Source organism: Excalfactoria chinensis, chromosome 5, assembly GCF_039878825.1.
Source record: "Excalfactoria chinensis isolate bCotChi1 chromosome 5, bCotChi1.hap2, whole genome shotgun sequence".
NCBI classification, from domain to species: Eukaryota; Metazoa; Chordata; class Aves; order Galliformes; family Phasianidae; genus Excalfactoria; species Excalfactoria chinensis.
The window spans coordinates 57,282,267-57,297,507 of NC_092829.1; the positions used below are offsets into that span (position 1 = coordinate 57,282,267).

Consider the following 15,241-nt stretch of genomic DNA (forward strand, 5'->3'; position numbering starts at 1 on the left):
GCTTAATTTTAACTATAATCTCAAAATAGTTTTCATTAAACTGCCACAAAATTGCTTTACTATATCCATTATAATAATTGTGCCCATTTATCATTTGTCTATAGCATTTCCTGTGCAATGTATCTTCAGTACTGAAGAATTCAATTCCACAGTTTTTGTAAGTGCAGATATTTTAAACAGCCAGTAATTATTGGACTATTAGTGTTTTTAAATGGTCTAGGTTTTTATTATGCCATGCAAGAAGTAACAGATGTGGAAATGCCCATTAAGCAAAAAGTATTTAAATCAAGTGATGCTAATGTTATTCTGTAAGATCATGTCTTCTCTTATCTCAGTGTTCCTTTACAGGTAAGGATATCTAAGTAGTGTTTTGTTCTATCAAATAGGTACTTGAGCTCTTGTAAGGCTTATGTAGATTATTTTAAGGGTAAAAAAAAGAAAAAAAAATCCAAGAACAAATGAACACCAACAAAAGCTGTGTCTGGTTATTGTGGTTCATCAGCCAACCTGCATAGTCCCTTAAAGTTGTATGGTATACACAGAGGAAAATGAATTTGATTACCTTTCTGAGGTAATTCCCCTATATTGTCTGTATTAAATCCAGTGCTTGCTATGCTGGAGATATCTCAATTTATCTGTGTTATAGAGTCAGAAAGGAGAATATATTTTAGCAGGCTTTTTTCCTGATTTCCCAATGGTATAATTGGTGTTATTAAGAATGTTCTCATGCTGTGCATTTGTGCATTACAATTGTGAGCTTCAGTGTGTTTATTTTGGCCAATGCTAAGCACTTTGCATTTAAACTTTGAGTTTGATGGCACTGAACTTTGAGTCTTAGGAGGAAAGACTGTGGATCTGGAGCCTCACATTCTCCATTATTTGCAAAACCTGGGCCTAAGAAGATGAAGGAAATATTAACATCTAGGTATGAAATTCATATCCTTTACCAGTTCACTGAATGGTGATCATTCTGGGGTAAAAACTGTAACACACACTTCCATCCCGTAGTGATGTCAGTATAGGAGACACCACTGTCCTACACTGAGGTAGCAGAGTCGCCGTCCCTGGGGGTGTTCCAGAACCAAGGAGATGTGGCACTGAGTGTTGTTGTTATTCAGCGTGGTGGAGGTAGGTTGGGTTGAACTTGATGTTCTTAGTGATCTTCTCCAACCCTAATGATTCTGTGATTCAGTCTGCCACATGGAAGCAGGATGGGCATTCACTAAGGTACCGACGGGGGAGGTAACTTGGCAAAAAAACATTCTATTTTATTATTTTTGTGCTTTTAGATTGCTGTCACTTTGATTTCACAAGACAAAAAAAATTGGCATGTCACTTCAATGTGACAAGCATGTCATTTTTAGCAAAAGAAAAAGCAAATGAAGTGATCTGGGAAAGGACCAGTAAAAGTAAAAGCAGCAATTCAAAGCTGTCCCCCTATCTGTTAAGTATACCTCCATGGTATTCTCTTCAGCCTTTCCTCCATTTATTTGTTTTTAGGCTTCATGCTGCTCCTTTAAGCATAATTTTGACAACACATTAGGATTAGCTCATTGAATTGGCTCTTCTGACTGCAGCTAGTTACATGGAGGATGACTGTCTTTCTGTCATTGCAAAAGGGAGAATAGAGTTTCTTGAGCTTTCTGCCATAGCAGCCAGCAAAAAGCAGACCTAGTTTGCTACCCTAAAAATGCAGATGTTTGCTCAGGTGAAAAAGACATTGTACATCATTCTCTCTTGATGCAGATTCGCAGTGACTGTTGCCAACTCCTGTTTTTGTCATTTGGGAAAGTCTCCAAGTTATTTACATTTGAAAGAGCCAAATGTGTATGTGCAGTTTGTAGTATTTGAGTGGCATTGACTCCTCCTCATATTCTCTACACAGTGTTTGTTGTCTGAAAAAACATCGGTTCAGTAGTGCTTGCTGGGCTAAGGATTTCATGCATTGTGTGTTATCAAATAATAGCTAATTTTTATGGTGGTTTAAGCTCAATAAGTGATGTAAAATTACTCTGTATCTTGAAATTAATGATTTATAATCACTAGATGTCCCAGACTTGTTTCCTCTGAAAAGTCCTTTATTTCCTTCTAGTCAATCTGGCCTTTTAAATAGAAATGGTTCTGCCATTATTAAAAGGAACAAAATGAAAACTTAGCTTTACCTTAACCTTTAGGGCTGTATTCTGCTATTGTTAGTGGTGGCTTACAGTCTGTATTTCTCAGCCTAGTTCGTATTTTTGTATGTTTGATTACATACATTTTGTTTTGTTCAATTGCCTTTGAAATAGTGCTTTTCACATGGTAACTCTTACTCGCAGGCATGTTCCACTGTGTAATGGGCTGTGCCATTGGTCTTTGCAACTTTGTGTGCAGGACCACATTATTTCTGGAGAGAATTCAAGATGATTTGCTTAGAGGAGAATGATTTTTACTGTTTGGTAGGTGGTTGAGATTGAGAAGCGTGTCTTATATAAAGCTTAAGCCTTTTGTTTTGTATAAATCTAACAAAGGTTTTAAAGCACATAAATATATTGATTTCATGACTGATGAATAGGTAAGTGTAAATGCTTCTGTTGTCCTTTTTCTTTTCTTAATTTATTTTAAATCTCAGGAAGTGGGCTTCATTTTGTTATGAATACCACCTACAAACACTGCCTTCAAACAAATATTATTAACAAACCACTAATCCAATCTTCAGCTCTACCAGCTCTTCCTCTTCCAAGCCTCAGCAGGGATGATTCAGCCAGCTCAAGTCCCTGCAGAACTTAGTGAAGTATGTGAACAATTAGATTCAGTTTGATCAGCTGAGCGCTGCATCAGGCTCCCTAAAATACACAAATGTTTCCTGATTCTCTAACCTGATAAAGCCATAATAGCAGAATTGGCTCAGAGATGGATGTGTGTGCCGCAGCATGGATGGAAATGCCTCACTTGGCAGTTCCTCTTCACTGGCCTCCTTCACACTGCTGATTGCTTTGTGCCTTACTTTACCCTTTCTTTACTTCAATTCTACATCGCGATTCTGCTGCCAGTTTTAGAGCTCTAAAATGTGACAGCCAGTTCACTTAAGTAAAACAAAGCTTGTGGCCAAGCAAACTTGGGCTAAGGACTATGGCTGATAATTAGGATTTATAACTATGGACAGTTTAACAGTGAGTATGCCCTATCTTTTCATGAACTGTTGGCATTCCCAGTAACATGAATGGCATGATGAACTTGGTATACATTGTTCATAAATCACTAGACAAACTAATTATTGCCCCACACCTTTTGATCTTAGCTTTATTTGGTATTATGCATGGCTTTTTCACCATACACCCTGTAGTGGTGTACTTGATGTGGGTAGTCAGCATTCATTCTAGATAACTTAATGAAACCAAACCACAGAAAGCCTTCCCCCAACATCAAGACTACATTGTTGAAGAAGAAGAGATGGGTTTTTGTTGTAGGTGATTCCTCCCTACAGGGAACTGAACACGCAATGTGCTGAACAGACCATCTTAGAGTTGCTATCTTCCTGGGTCCTCAGGTGAAAGATGTCACCAGGAAACTAGGTAGCCTGTTACGGTTGTCAAACCACGACCCCATACTATTTTCCATCTAGGGTGAGATGAAACAGCTATATGTGGGTCAGGGGCTATCAAAAGGGATTTTAGGGCCTTGGGACAACGGCTAAAGGAATTAAATGCACAAATTATTTTTTCTTCTCTGTCTCTTGTATTAGGTAAGGACATGGAAACAAATCAAAGAATGATATCTTTAAATACTTGGCTTTGTGACATGCCATTGCCAGAACTTTGGTTTTCTTGACAAACAAATGGCCTACATGGTACTGGGTTTGTGGGCACCAGATGGGGTTTAACTTTCTCAAAGGGGGAGGGAGGGTACTTGGAAAAGTGCTAGCGGGGCTTATTGGGATGGTTTTAAAGTAGTTCTGAAGTGAGGTGCTGGGGATAGTGAACCTTCCCATGATAAGGTGTGGGAAGGCATAGCTAGATTAGAAGGATGGGGTGCTAGCAGGGACCTTGAAGGACCCGTTGCCTTGAGAGGTGCTGGCATCACAGAAGCACATACAAAACTCTATGATGATGAGGTAGTTACTGCTGGGGAAATTCAAGGGAGATATTTAAAAAGAAATTAAGGTCTTGTCCTTTAAGAAAATGACAAGACCAGCTGAAGTGCCTCTATACCAATGCACACAGCTTGGGAAATAAATAGGAGGAGCTGGACTCTACACTGCCATAAGAAAACAGTGATATAGTTGCCACTATTGAAACCTGATGGGATGATTCCCACGACAGGAGTGTGGCTATTGATGATTACAAGCTGTTCTGAAGGGACAGACAAGGAAGGAGTGGAGGGAGGAGTTGCTATCTACCTCAGGAAAGGAATAGAAAGAGCTGTCCCTAAAGAATCGATGCATTCCTAAAAGGACAAAGTCTCTTCTGATTTTCTAGTTATTCATAGATCAGGATAGGCTTGTCTTCATTTTATTTTGGGATTTTAGTCCTAAAAGAAAGTGATATTTTTAAAGCATTTGCATGACTGCTTCAAATGTATAATCCTTAATTTGTCCTACTCCATAAGTATGTAGTGTTTTCTCTCTTAGCTCCGAATCACCAAAGAATCCAAAGTAAGTGCAACTCTACTTTAACTCTGACAATTCTACATATCAGTTATCACACCCAGCAGAATATTTGCATTATGATAAGCTCAAGTAGGAATAGAATATAAACACTCCTAATGTACAGTGCTTTTAATATCTTAGTTCCATCCCACATTGGGATGGGAGAAGGAGAGAGCTATCTCCTCCTTACTGTGCAGATTTTATTCTACTTCTGCATGGATGTGTTAACAGATGTGATATCAAAATAATTGCTATTAAGCCCTTTATGCCTAAATTCTATCCAACAAAATAGCAGTCATCATACATATGAGAAATAGGAGATCTCTGTTTCTCTTAAGGCATGTTTCCAGTCCTAAAAATACCAATATATAGAGAGTGTACTTCCTTAAGCTGCAGAAAACACAGCCAAATGCCTTTTGAGAATATTATCAAACAGTCCATTTTTGTCATGTTGACAGTTGAAACCAATTTTCTTGCAAAGATTTCAGTAAGGAAAAGAAGACAGTGAAAGTTCCAAGGTCAAGCCTTTGAAAGGAAGATCTTTTTGTCTGATGAGGGAATAACTCCTTAGTCTTGCATTGCTGATATTGGCTGTGGTCAAGAGGTGAGATGTGTGTTCTGAGCTCTGTTATTAGATTTAGTGGAAGTAGTTTGAAACTGTTAGGGAAGTGGTGAGATTGAGCATAAGACAGCATATTGTGCACATGAATAACTGAAGTGTTTGGGGAGTTGTCCTTTCTTATGTCATTCAGAAATGTGTTAGTTTGTGTGATTTCACCAAACAACTTTGTTTTCTGTCTTGCACTTGTCATGATAATCTTTAATTTCCTGTAGTCAAAATTTCACTGAAATTGTGTGGGTTTTTTTCACTTTTTTTTTCCCTGCAAATGTTTATTTTATAGGTTTATGTTATTTGCTCCCAGAAAATGATGAAGTTAAGTTGTTCGGTTTAAACTGAATATAATTCTTTCTTCCTCCTTTGAAAGCAGATGGGATCCTCACAGAAAGGCATACTATCACATGATGATTCACAAAAGGAATAGCGTTAATGACTCTCAAAATATCACTCCCGTCCTCTGAATTAGGTCCTACTCTTCACCACTTTGCATCTCACTGAATGAATTTTAGGAAATATTTAGTGATTAATGGAGCTTTGACTAGAGTTCTGTTGAGGTGGAGTAAAAATACCTTAATCTATACAAACAGTCTACATTTTCATTATAAACTGAGCTGTTTACTGATCAACTCTTCACTGCTTACAGGGAGCACCATTACTCTACTGATGCAACTTGGCCACTTAAAGGCTAGAGATATCTCACGCCAACTGGAAGCTTAGGTACTGCTTATGTTGCACCTGATGTGTCTGATGGGTGGTTGCACCTCTGATGTTTTGAATGTACAAGAATGTGGAGAGTTGGACAAAGTTTCCCCTCAGGAATGGTAGAGTCATTGTCCCTGGAAGTGGTTGAAGAACACTTGAGATGTGACACGGAGGGGCATGGTTAGTGGACATGGGTTGGGGCTGGACTTGATCTTGTGAAAGCCACTTTGTATTCTTTAAGCAAGGATAGACCATTTCAGGACAGAGGCAAAGAAGTTATTTAACTAATGTATATTATCTAGGCTCTTGTATTGAGTGGGCACAGCACGATGGAAATGGTGTTTAATTTGTGAATCAGTTCAGTAGAACTGCCCCAGGGTTTTCTATTTCCCACTGAAAGATACTGTGGTAACTTCTCTAAAACAGATGCTTGCCTTCAGTATTTTTAGATTCCACTTGCAGGCTGCTACCTTTAAAAATTTAATATATTGGCTAAAAGTTCTGTAACAACAAGACTCAGGGCACTGCTACTGAGAATTCGTGAGACAGAGCCTATTAATATTATAGCAAACTTGAGTGATATGACTCCATGGAGAACACAATACATGCATTCCTTATTCATCTCCTGCCCTTCTCCTTTCGTATCTATGTCATTCATGTTTTAAGACAGGTGCTGACAATTCTGGAATGCAAACGTGCAAGGATCTAATATGTGCTTAATGCAGCATTTCATCTCCTGCTGCTGGTACAGAAGGAGAAGCGAGGCTGTCGGGCTGAATGTGACCACTGTGACCCTTCCGTCTTGCAATGAGAGTGAGCCTAGTTCTTTGGAAATCAGAAACTGTAGTTTATTTTTGTGGTCAGAATTCTCATTTTTGTCATCTTATCTTTATAGAGCTGTCAAAGGTTTTAGCTTCTTTTCACCCTTCTGTTCACAAATATCAACCTGATATCCCACAGAGTATCCCTGAGGCACTCAGCCAACTTTACCAAAGGGAGAGATCAAAGAGTTGTCAGGGTTCTGCTGTAGATAATACTTCATAGCATAGGCAGTTACCTCTCATTTCAGATAGACATTCTGTAAAATGTGTTCAGTGCTCACACTGTGTTCAATGTGCTGCTGTGCTTTTAATAAGAACATCTGATGGGTTCCTGGGCAGTCTGATCCAGTCATTGGCAACCCTGCCCGTGGCACAGGGGTTGGAACTGGATGATCTTTGAGGTCCCATCCAACCCAAGCCACTCCATGAAATGGCCTTTTCTTTCCCATAAGGAAAGTGCACTTGAAATGACTGGAAAGGTGTAGTTGAAAATTATGTCAGTATTAAGGAAGGGTGAATTAAGCTCCTAAGAATTAGAGAAATAACAGCGTACCATAAACTTCCTTTTGCAGGAAGGAATCTGTTTGCAGATATACTACTTTTGTGTGTGTGTGTGTGTGTGTATGTGTGCATGGAGGTGATCACAGAGTAGGATGAGATGCTTACTGGTCACGTTAGTGATTCTAAATTCCACCTGACAAAAGTAGGAATGGGTAATACTTCCAAATATCCATCTTCATGGAAATCTTAACTAGCATCATTGTCCATGTGATTTTAATTTTAAGGGCCAACAGGAAATGAGACTTATCTTAGATGACAGTTGATAGCAAGCATTTAGAGTCATGCAATGGAAAATACAGGCTACAAGGAGTGAATAAAATGAAACCTTTTATCTTCAAGTATTGTACAAGTAATAGTTTTAATACATTACTTAATAGTAGCTCTCCGTTTCTTGTCAATGAGTGATGACTAGGGTTTGGTCTGCAGTTAGTTTTTCAGGCAATTCAGTGATGCAAGTACTAGTATCACTGAAAATGGCAACTGAACCTTCCTATGAAGCTATTAAGTGATTGTTTTAACTTCAGGTGATCAATGATATGCTCTTTACAGACATAAATGCCACTTAAACCATTACTTCTTGTAGGAATGAGCTTTTTTTCTAGTAGCCAGAGCTTGAAGTTTGTGTGGAAACATGAAAACATTCAAATATGTACTGTCCCACTAACTATGTTCCCAAGTGCTCCCAGATGCCACAGTGATGCTGCAGAGCTATTGTTGTAGTCACAACTCTACACCTTGGCTATGGTTGTGGTCATGGCTAAGAGTTCTGCAGAAAACCTTCACACTACTTCATTAGTGCAAAACAAATGCATTAAGAGAGAAACTCAAAGATGATGCACAGCTTCAAAGTTCACCAAAGTCAAAACTGGAGTAGCAACAGTGCACGTAGAAGCAGTCGCCTAAAATTATTGGTGTTGCCTGGTGAATGTTAGCTGGTAAAGTGCAGATAGAAGGCAGTGGATTTGCATTTCAGTTTTGCAGTGGTATACATATGCAGTGGTATTACATGGGGCACAAGAGCAGGAAATGTTGTGCTCCAGATGTGAGGAATTGCTTATGTGGTAGAGAGGACATTTTTTCATAAGGCTGGACACAACACTTCTTGACTTCAAGCCTTTGCTCCTGTCGCTAGGAGGATCATTGGTGGCTGTAATTCTCCTGTGTGCTTGGGGAATTATGGGAACAGCATGCTTCTAAGCAGTCATACTTAGTCCCATACCACCCAACACAAAACTCTTGCTAAAAGCTCAGATAGACTATTTTCATAGGTTGCTTTTGATGTCCTTGAGTAGAAATTCTAGAGGAAAAAAGTAATGTAGAACTGTGGTGTATAAGGTCATATCTGAAAATCCTTAGACAGTAGAGTGCGAGAAACTCAATTTATCTGTCTTAGAAAGATGAAGAGCTGAGTCAACCCTGCTGGGATTAAAGCTCTCAAATTGTTTCATGCTATATAAAACACTTTTTCATCACCTTGAAATATAAAGCTAATATCCAAAGCAAAAATGAGTACCAGTACATTTTTAAGTCGAGATATCTAATTTTGGTCAGATGCTGCCTTGTGATTTTCCCTCTAAAGGGCTCAGTGAACAGCTTTTGTTTAACAGAAAATGGAAAGCAGTTTTCATCTTGGCAATTGGCCCTGGCAATCTCACTGAATACAGCCCATGGTTTTTTTTTTCTGGAGTGTTTTTGTTGTTACTTTTGTCAATGGTTTTTTTATAGGATGTCCATAATAGAAAAAGGCTGCAAGAAGGAAGAATGTTGCCAAGCAAGAGCTTGGCATGGTTTGATCTGTATGACTGTCATGGAGTTATCTCTATGTATATCTGTGTCCATGACATGGGGACAGTAGGCCCACTGGTCTGAAAAGAGGAGGGGGTGTCAACAGTTTATGGGCTGTTTCTGCCCAGTTTTGTGAGCAATAGAGCATAGGATCCATGTACCCATGCCCAGGGAAAAAAAGAAGGGTAAGGAGATGGGCCTAAAAACAGAACAGTGACATATCGTTATCTTAGGAGGAAAGTTAATCTACTGAATATATTGGAATGCAGGATAAAACAATAGAATACAATGTAATCGGAACTGAGGCTAATAAATAAAATGAGAGAGAGGGTGAAACTGAAGACATTATTCTGAATTTAAGGCGAAAGGGCTGGGGAGCACACCCACACAGTACCAGGCAGCAAGAGAGTCCTGTGACTTGCAGGTCTTATCTTCCCCTCTGAAAGCAAAGTCCTCTGGGGTATGTAGTTCTTCTCTGCTGAGAACCAGGTATGTACAGATTTAATACAATGATAAATCCCTTTAAAATGGATCCAGGTGTGTGATTTGTCAGGTATAACAATGCCTATAAGTGGGAGTGCTTGTCTCATGAGGTACTTACTATTTGCGTTCAATAAGGAGAATATATCATGAAAAACACAATATAAACTATGATGATTTTAAAAATATGAGTTGGCAGAAAAGGAAGGAATGAATATTGCAACTGCAGAAGTGTTTCTGTTGAGTTTCCGTTGAGTGCTTAGTTTGTGCTTTGCTTTTTAAATCTCTGAAGTCTTCTAACAGGAAGATGGAAATAAAAAAAGAAACATGGTACCGAAAAAACCTTATCACACTTTTCAGCCATTATGCATTGATATCGTAGGGTTAAGTTGATGAAGAGAGGTAAAGAGACCTGAGTGTTACTGAGGTGCAAGGTAGTAATATCCTCAGGAATGAAAAGACTGTTTGCATCTTGCTTTAAATAATTTCCTAAGGATTCTTAGACGTGAATATTGTTCTACTTCTCTTTTTCCTTCAGAGGGGTGACGTGCTCAGTCTGTATTGGTAGGCTTTGCTGCTTTAGTGAAAATATGCACATGCCTCTTCAGGTGTTCAATCACTGTTTTGCTTCACTGCTGATGTTTTATTGAGGAGAATAAAAGAGAGAAATGAAGGAGTTATTTTCAGAAGTTTGGAATAGAGAGTTTTGGTTTAGTGATTGGACTGGGTAGGTTGATAGTTGGTCTTGATGATCCTAATGGACTTTTCCAACCCAGCTGACTGATCCTATATGCCCCTCTACCCAGAGAGAAAGGTTATATTTTTTGTAGCAGTTTCAAAGGCACGGTGTCAAAGCAGGTGTCCCTGCAGCTTCTTCCATCTGCTTTCACATCAGTCACCTGATGGGGATTTTCAGGCAACCTAACAATGGGCTTACTTGCTATGTTCATAAAAAGATGTTGGCTTTCATTAAGCCTGATGCCACGTTTTGAAACTAACATCAGTGTGTAAATGAAATGTCTGAATGTTAAATCAGTATGAGTGGAGAAGAAAAGGTATGCACAGAGACTGACAAATCTACCCAAGAAAGACAGAAAACTGTCTTACGTGGTTCTACCTGTTCTTGAGCTTATGTACATCCAACCGCATGGGACGAAACAACAGGCAGCAGGTTTCTGCGCCTGGATTTAGGAATGCACTGAAACTGCTGGTGCAAATTTAGTGAAGAATTAAATACCACCATAACTTGGCTTAATGATATGATTGATTGCAAACACTACAGTGAACAGTTTGGGCTGTAAGCTTTTCAAGTTGTTTAAGCATTAAGCTACTGACTTAGTTCAAATATAATGGTATTCTTTCTGTAAATCCAAAAGCTCATGTCTAATTAAAATCATTACTGTATATCATTTTAAGAGAGGCTGTTAAGAACATCTTTAATTCACTTAATTAATTCATTCTTAAAATATATCCATTTTAAAACTTGAAATGTCAAAGGCCTTTTCCATTGAAGTACTTGAAAATAAATGTTTGTAACTTAATTTGTGCCTGCTTTCTAGTTGCCCTAGTTTCTGTTTTCTTGCCAACAGGCCAGTTATTGGAACAGGATTGATCATAGAATCATAGAATTGCTCAGGTTGGAAAAGACCTTTAAGATCATCAGGTCCAAACATGACCTAACCATACTAGCCTAATTCTAACAGCCTGTCCCTGAGCACCACATCCAGGGATGGTGTCTCAACCACCCCCCTGGAAAGCCTATTCCAGTGCTTAACCACCCTTTCTGTGATGAATATCCTGATATCCAACCTGAACTTACCCTGGCACAACTCAAGGCCATTTCCCCTTGTCCTGTCACCTGTCATCAGTAAACTCCTTAGATCTAGCCAAAGCTCCAAAATGGTGCCCAGCTATCCTAAAGTATTTTCATAAAATTTTTGGTTTTGAACACTTTCTCTTAACTGTATTCTCCTCTCAGATTACTTTGGCATGAAACATGTGAATTATGACATTCACCTACTACAACATAGCACATTTTGAGGTGCTAGACATCCAGTTCTTCATGCCTTTGATTACTGCAGGGGCCCTGCAAAATAGTGTGTATAGAAGTTAACTATGATCTATTATTGTATCAATAGAAGTATTTCTTATAGTACCTTTCATTTGGAAAAGAATTGAGTAAAAACGTAAAGGTGTGAACTCGCCATCAGAACCATTGTCCGACTAGATGGAAAGTGGAGAATGGACACGGTTTGGCAAAACATAGAGGTTATTTGAATTCCTAGATGAATTAAGTGCAGCTTCCTAATGAGACAGTGCTTTTGGCACATCTGTTTGTCCATTAATCCCAAGAAGTGATGCTGACCTTTTATGTGAAACGGGTTGGATCTAATGTGTGATCATGATACAGTATAGCTCTTTGTATGACCCTTGTTGAACAGCAGCTATGCTGAGCATAATTAATCTTTTGGGGATCTTTTTGCCTTACTTTTTATCACCTTCTATCTGCTTCCTTTGGTGCAATAGTGCAATAAGGTGCTCATCTGGAGCTACTCTATCATTTCTTAAGAAAACATGTTGGAACTTGAGAACATCTGACCTGAATAGACCTTAATTTGAATGGACATCCTGAGTTGAATCACCATTTTTTATCTAATGGCAGCATGTTCTTGTGCACAGTGTTCAAGGAAGAGATGCTGTTTATTAATGAATAGATATTTCTGAATTTTGATGATCCATGTTTCTGTACATGTACTTACAGTTGAAGTTACTGTTTGTAGTCATATATTTTTTTTTAACTTGTGTTTTAAGTCCAGCACTGCAGTGTCTTCCTGCCAAACATTTAATTTCTGAACAATTTGTGAAGACAGTTACACCACATAGAAATCATACCCTTGTCTGTTAGTTTTGGGATGAGTGAGGCAGAAATAACAACCAGAATATAAAATATTCATGCTGTCAAGGATTATGTTTATATTTATTTTTTCTCCTGAAAATAAGAAGAAAAATACTGGAAACTTCTACATGAATAAGAACCCCAAGAGGTCAAAATACAGCTAGCTGGCCTTTAAAAGCTTTTGATGACATGCTATTTTAAGTTGTGAATTTTAATGGCAAGTCCCCATGCATTTCATCACTTTGGCTGAGTGCTGACATCCTTAACCTTCGTACTCAATTGCTACAGTGATTTACTCAAAATGATATTGAGCCATGCTCTTGACAACAGGTGAAGATGAAGGGTTCTTTTTTTCTTACCTTTTTAGCTTAGTACATCCAGTCTAAATTGTTTGTGGTTTGGAAGTTTTCTATGTGCCTTCCACTTCCTGAAAAAGCCTGTTTTAATGCAAAGTTGTAGGCTTTCAGAACTTTTTAAGAGAGGATATCATGCTGTTATGCAGCTACTGTATCTTTTTACTTGTGTCTTTTCCAATGACTTGAAGGTGTTATCCATGTGTAATATAAAACTGGTGTGATAACATAGATAAGGTATTCAAATGATCCCTTAAGATGTCACTAAATCTCTGTAATAAAATTTCTTTCCTCAGAACAAAAGCCTCAAAAACAAGCTGCTGTCAGGAAACAAACTTTGTGGTATTCACGCAGAAGAGGTAAGGAAGGTTTCTCTCTATTTCAAAGTTAGTGTACCCAAAAGAATATCGTGTCAGTCTTTTTCACTGAGATTCTGACATAGATTATATATTATACATGCATGATCATGGAATCATTAAGTTTGGAAAAGACCTCTGAAATCATCAAGTGCAAGCATCAACCCATCTCCACCATTATGTTTATAAAACACTCCTCCAAACTCATTTCTGGGACTACGCTAAGGGAAATACAAATATGCTAGCAAGCTGCAAAATCAAGTTTTAGACTAATAAAGTTTGGGAATGGTTATTTCACATATTTGGAGCTCTTTATGAATACATTTTGCTCTATAATGAATGTTAAGCTGATTTTATTTCCCTGGTCTTAGTGCCTAGAATAAGAGGAATCATTGAATGCCTTCTTGAAATAATTCATAGGAACACAAAATATGTATTATTATTGATCCTTATGTCATTTTATTATTTCAAGGGAAGCGTCATATTAGAAAATCTCTCCTCTATGGAAACTCTAGCAAAGATAGCTCATGATACAAAAATTCTGTTTTCCCTAAATGCCCAAGTAACTGTTTTAATCGGAGCTGGCCCCTTATCTGTTTACCTTTCTGTGAGAGTGGTTATTTCTACATATGATTCTTACTTATTCTTTTACGTGACTTCAGTCCTGGATTTCATCTGCAGAAGTAACTTCTGTTGAAGGCCGTTTCATGTTGCCAGAATTGAACAGAAGCAAAAAACTTCTTTACTAAAATTATCATAGTTAAGATGGGCCACGTTTTCTTCAAAGTCTCTAGTTTGGTACCTAGACAGCTAAACTTATGAGGTCCAAGCAGTGATTTGCAGTGGTATTGGCTAATTAGCCCAGATGAATGTCTGCAACCATTGCTTCGGATATATCCACAACAGTCAATAACAGTGCATATTTTTTTCTATCTTTTCAGAATCTGTTACCTTCCACTGTCATCACTGTTGTTTTCAAACATGCCAGGGTATTTGAGTACAAGTATAAATTCTCTCCTTGCTTACTACTAAAAGAATTGGCAGCGTTCAACACAGCTTGCTATTTACCCTTCCTATTTGAATTTGTTTTTCCTAGTTGCATTAACATCTCGAATGTTAGGTAATTAACTTTTAGATATTTTCACTGATGATTTATTATTTACAGCATGTCTTTAAGTCTAAAGGTAAAGTCTAAAATTACATGAAATTTCTTCTTGCATGACAACCATTGCTGTCAAAGGATTTCAGGAAACCAAACCTTAGCTCGCCAGTATTCAACGCAACAGATTGCAAGTGTATTTTAAACCTTAATATTTTTAGACTTGATGAATCATCCTGATAAATTTATGGATCTAAAGTGGGTTAGTGCCATTAGAATAAGAAAAATGCTACTACAGGACCATCTATTTATTTTTTGTCATTTTGCCATAGTTAGGTGGTAGAGACTAGAGAAATGCAGTGTATTTGCTGCTTTTTAACTATGTTCAATACTTCAAGCATGTAAAATCAGTATTCTTTTAATAATGGGATCAAACTTCATTCATGGATAGAATTGCCTAACAGGAAGCTCATGCTTTGTTCCTCTCTTGCAAACTGCATGCAGATAGTTTCATCCTGCTCTGAAGATTGTTTTGAAGGTGATGTCTCCAGTTATGCTTTCATGTTCTCAGAACTTTCCATCTTAAAAATAAATACTTGAAAAAAACCCAAACCCACTGATTGTGTTATCCTCACTTTCAGTCAAAAAAGATCCAAGCCCAGCTGAAAGAACTTCGTTATGGCAAAAAAGATTTGATTTTCAAGGTGAGTTTTCTATCAACATAGCTTAGCTAAGATGTTAGAGTTGCTGTAATGTTGAAGTCATCTGTGAGTATGATAACTGCATTTATTGCTATATTTTTAAGGAATCATTTACTTCTCTTTATACTGAGAAGAACTAAAAACACCAAAGAGAAGAATAATACCAGAATGTAATTTCAGAAATGCTGTTTTCTGTAGTGTTGGTTTGTGTGTGTTTTTTTTTCATTTGCTCTAATTGGGA

General features: G+C 37.9%; 1 protein-coding gene across 3 annotated transcripts in view; it reads left to right on the forward strand.

Annotated features, from left to right (window-relative positions):
* Positions 1 to 15,241, forward strand: part of LOC140253492 (leucine zipper protein 2-like) — a 151,924-nt gene that overhangs the window by 102,122 nt on the left and 34,561 nt on the right. For all 3 annotated transcript variants that reach the window (XM_072339119.1, XM_072339117.1, XM_072339120.1), the window contains exons 7-8: positions 13,141 to 13,203; positions 14,941 to 15,003. In XM_072339119.1, the coding sequence (XP_072195220.1) occupies positions 13,141 to 13,203; positions 14,941 to 15,003 (126 nt within the window). The remainder of the gene's footprint in view (positions 1 to 13,140; positions 13,204 to 14,940; positions 15,004 to 15,241) is intronic.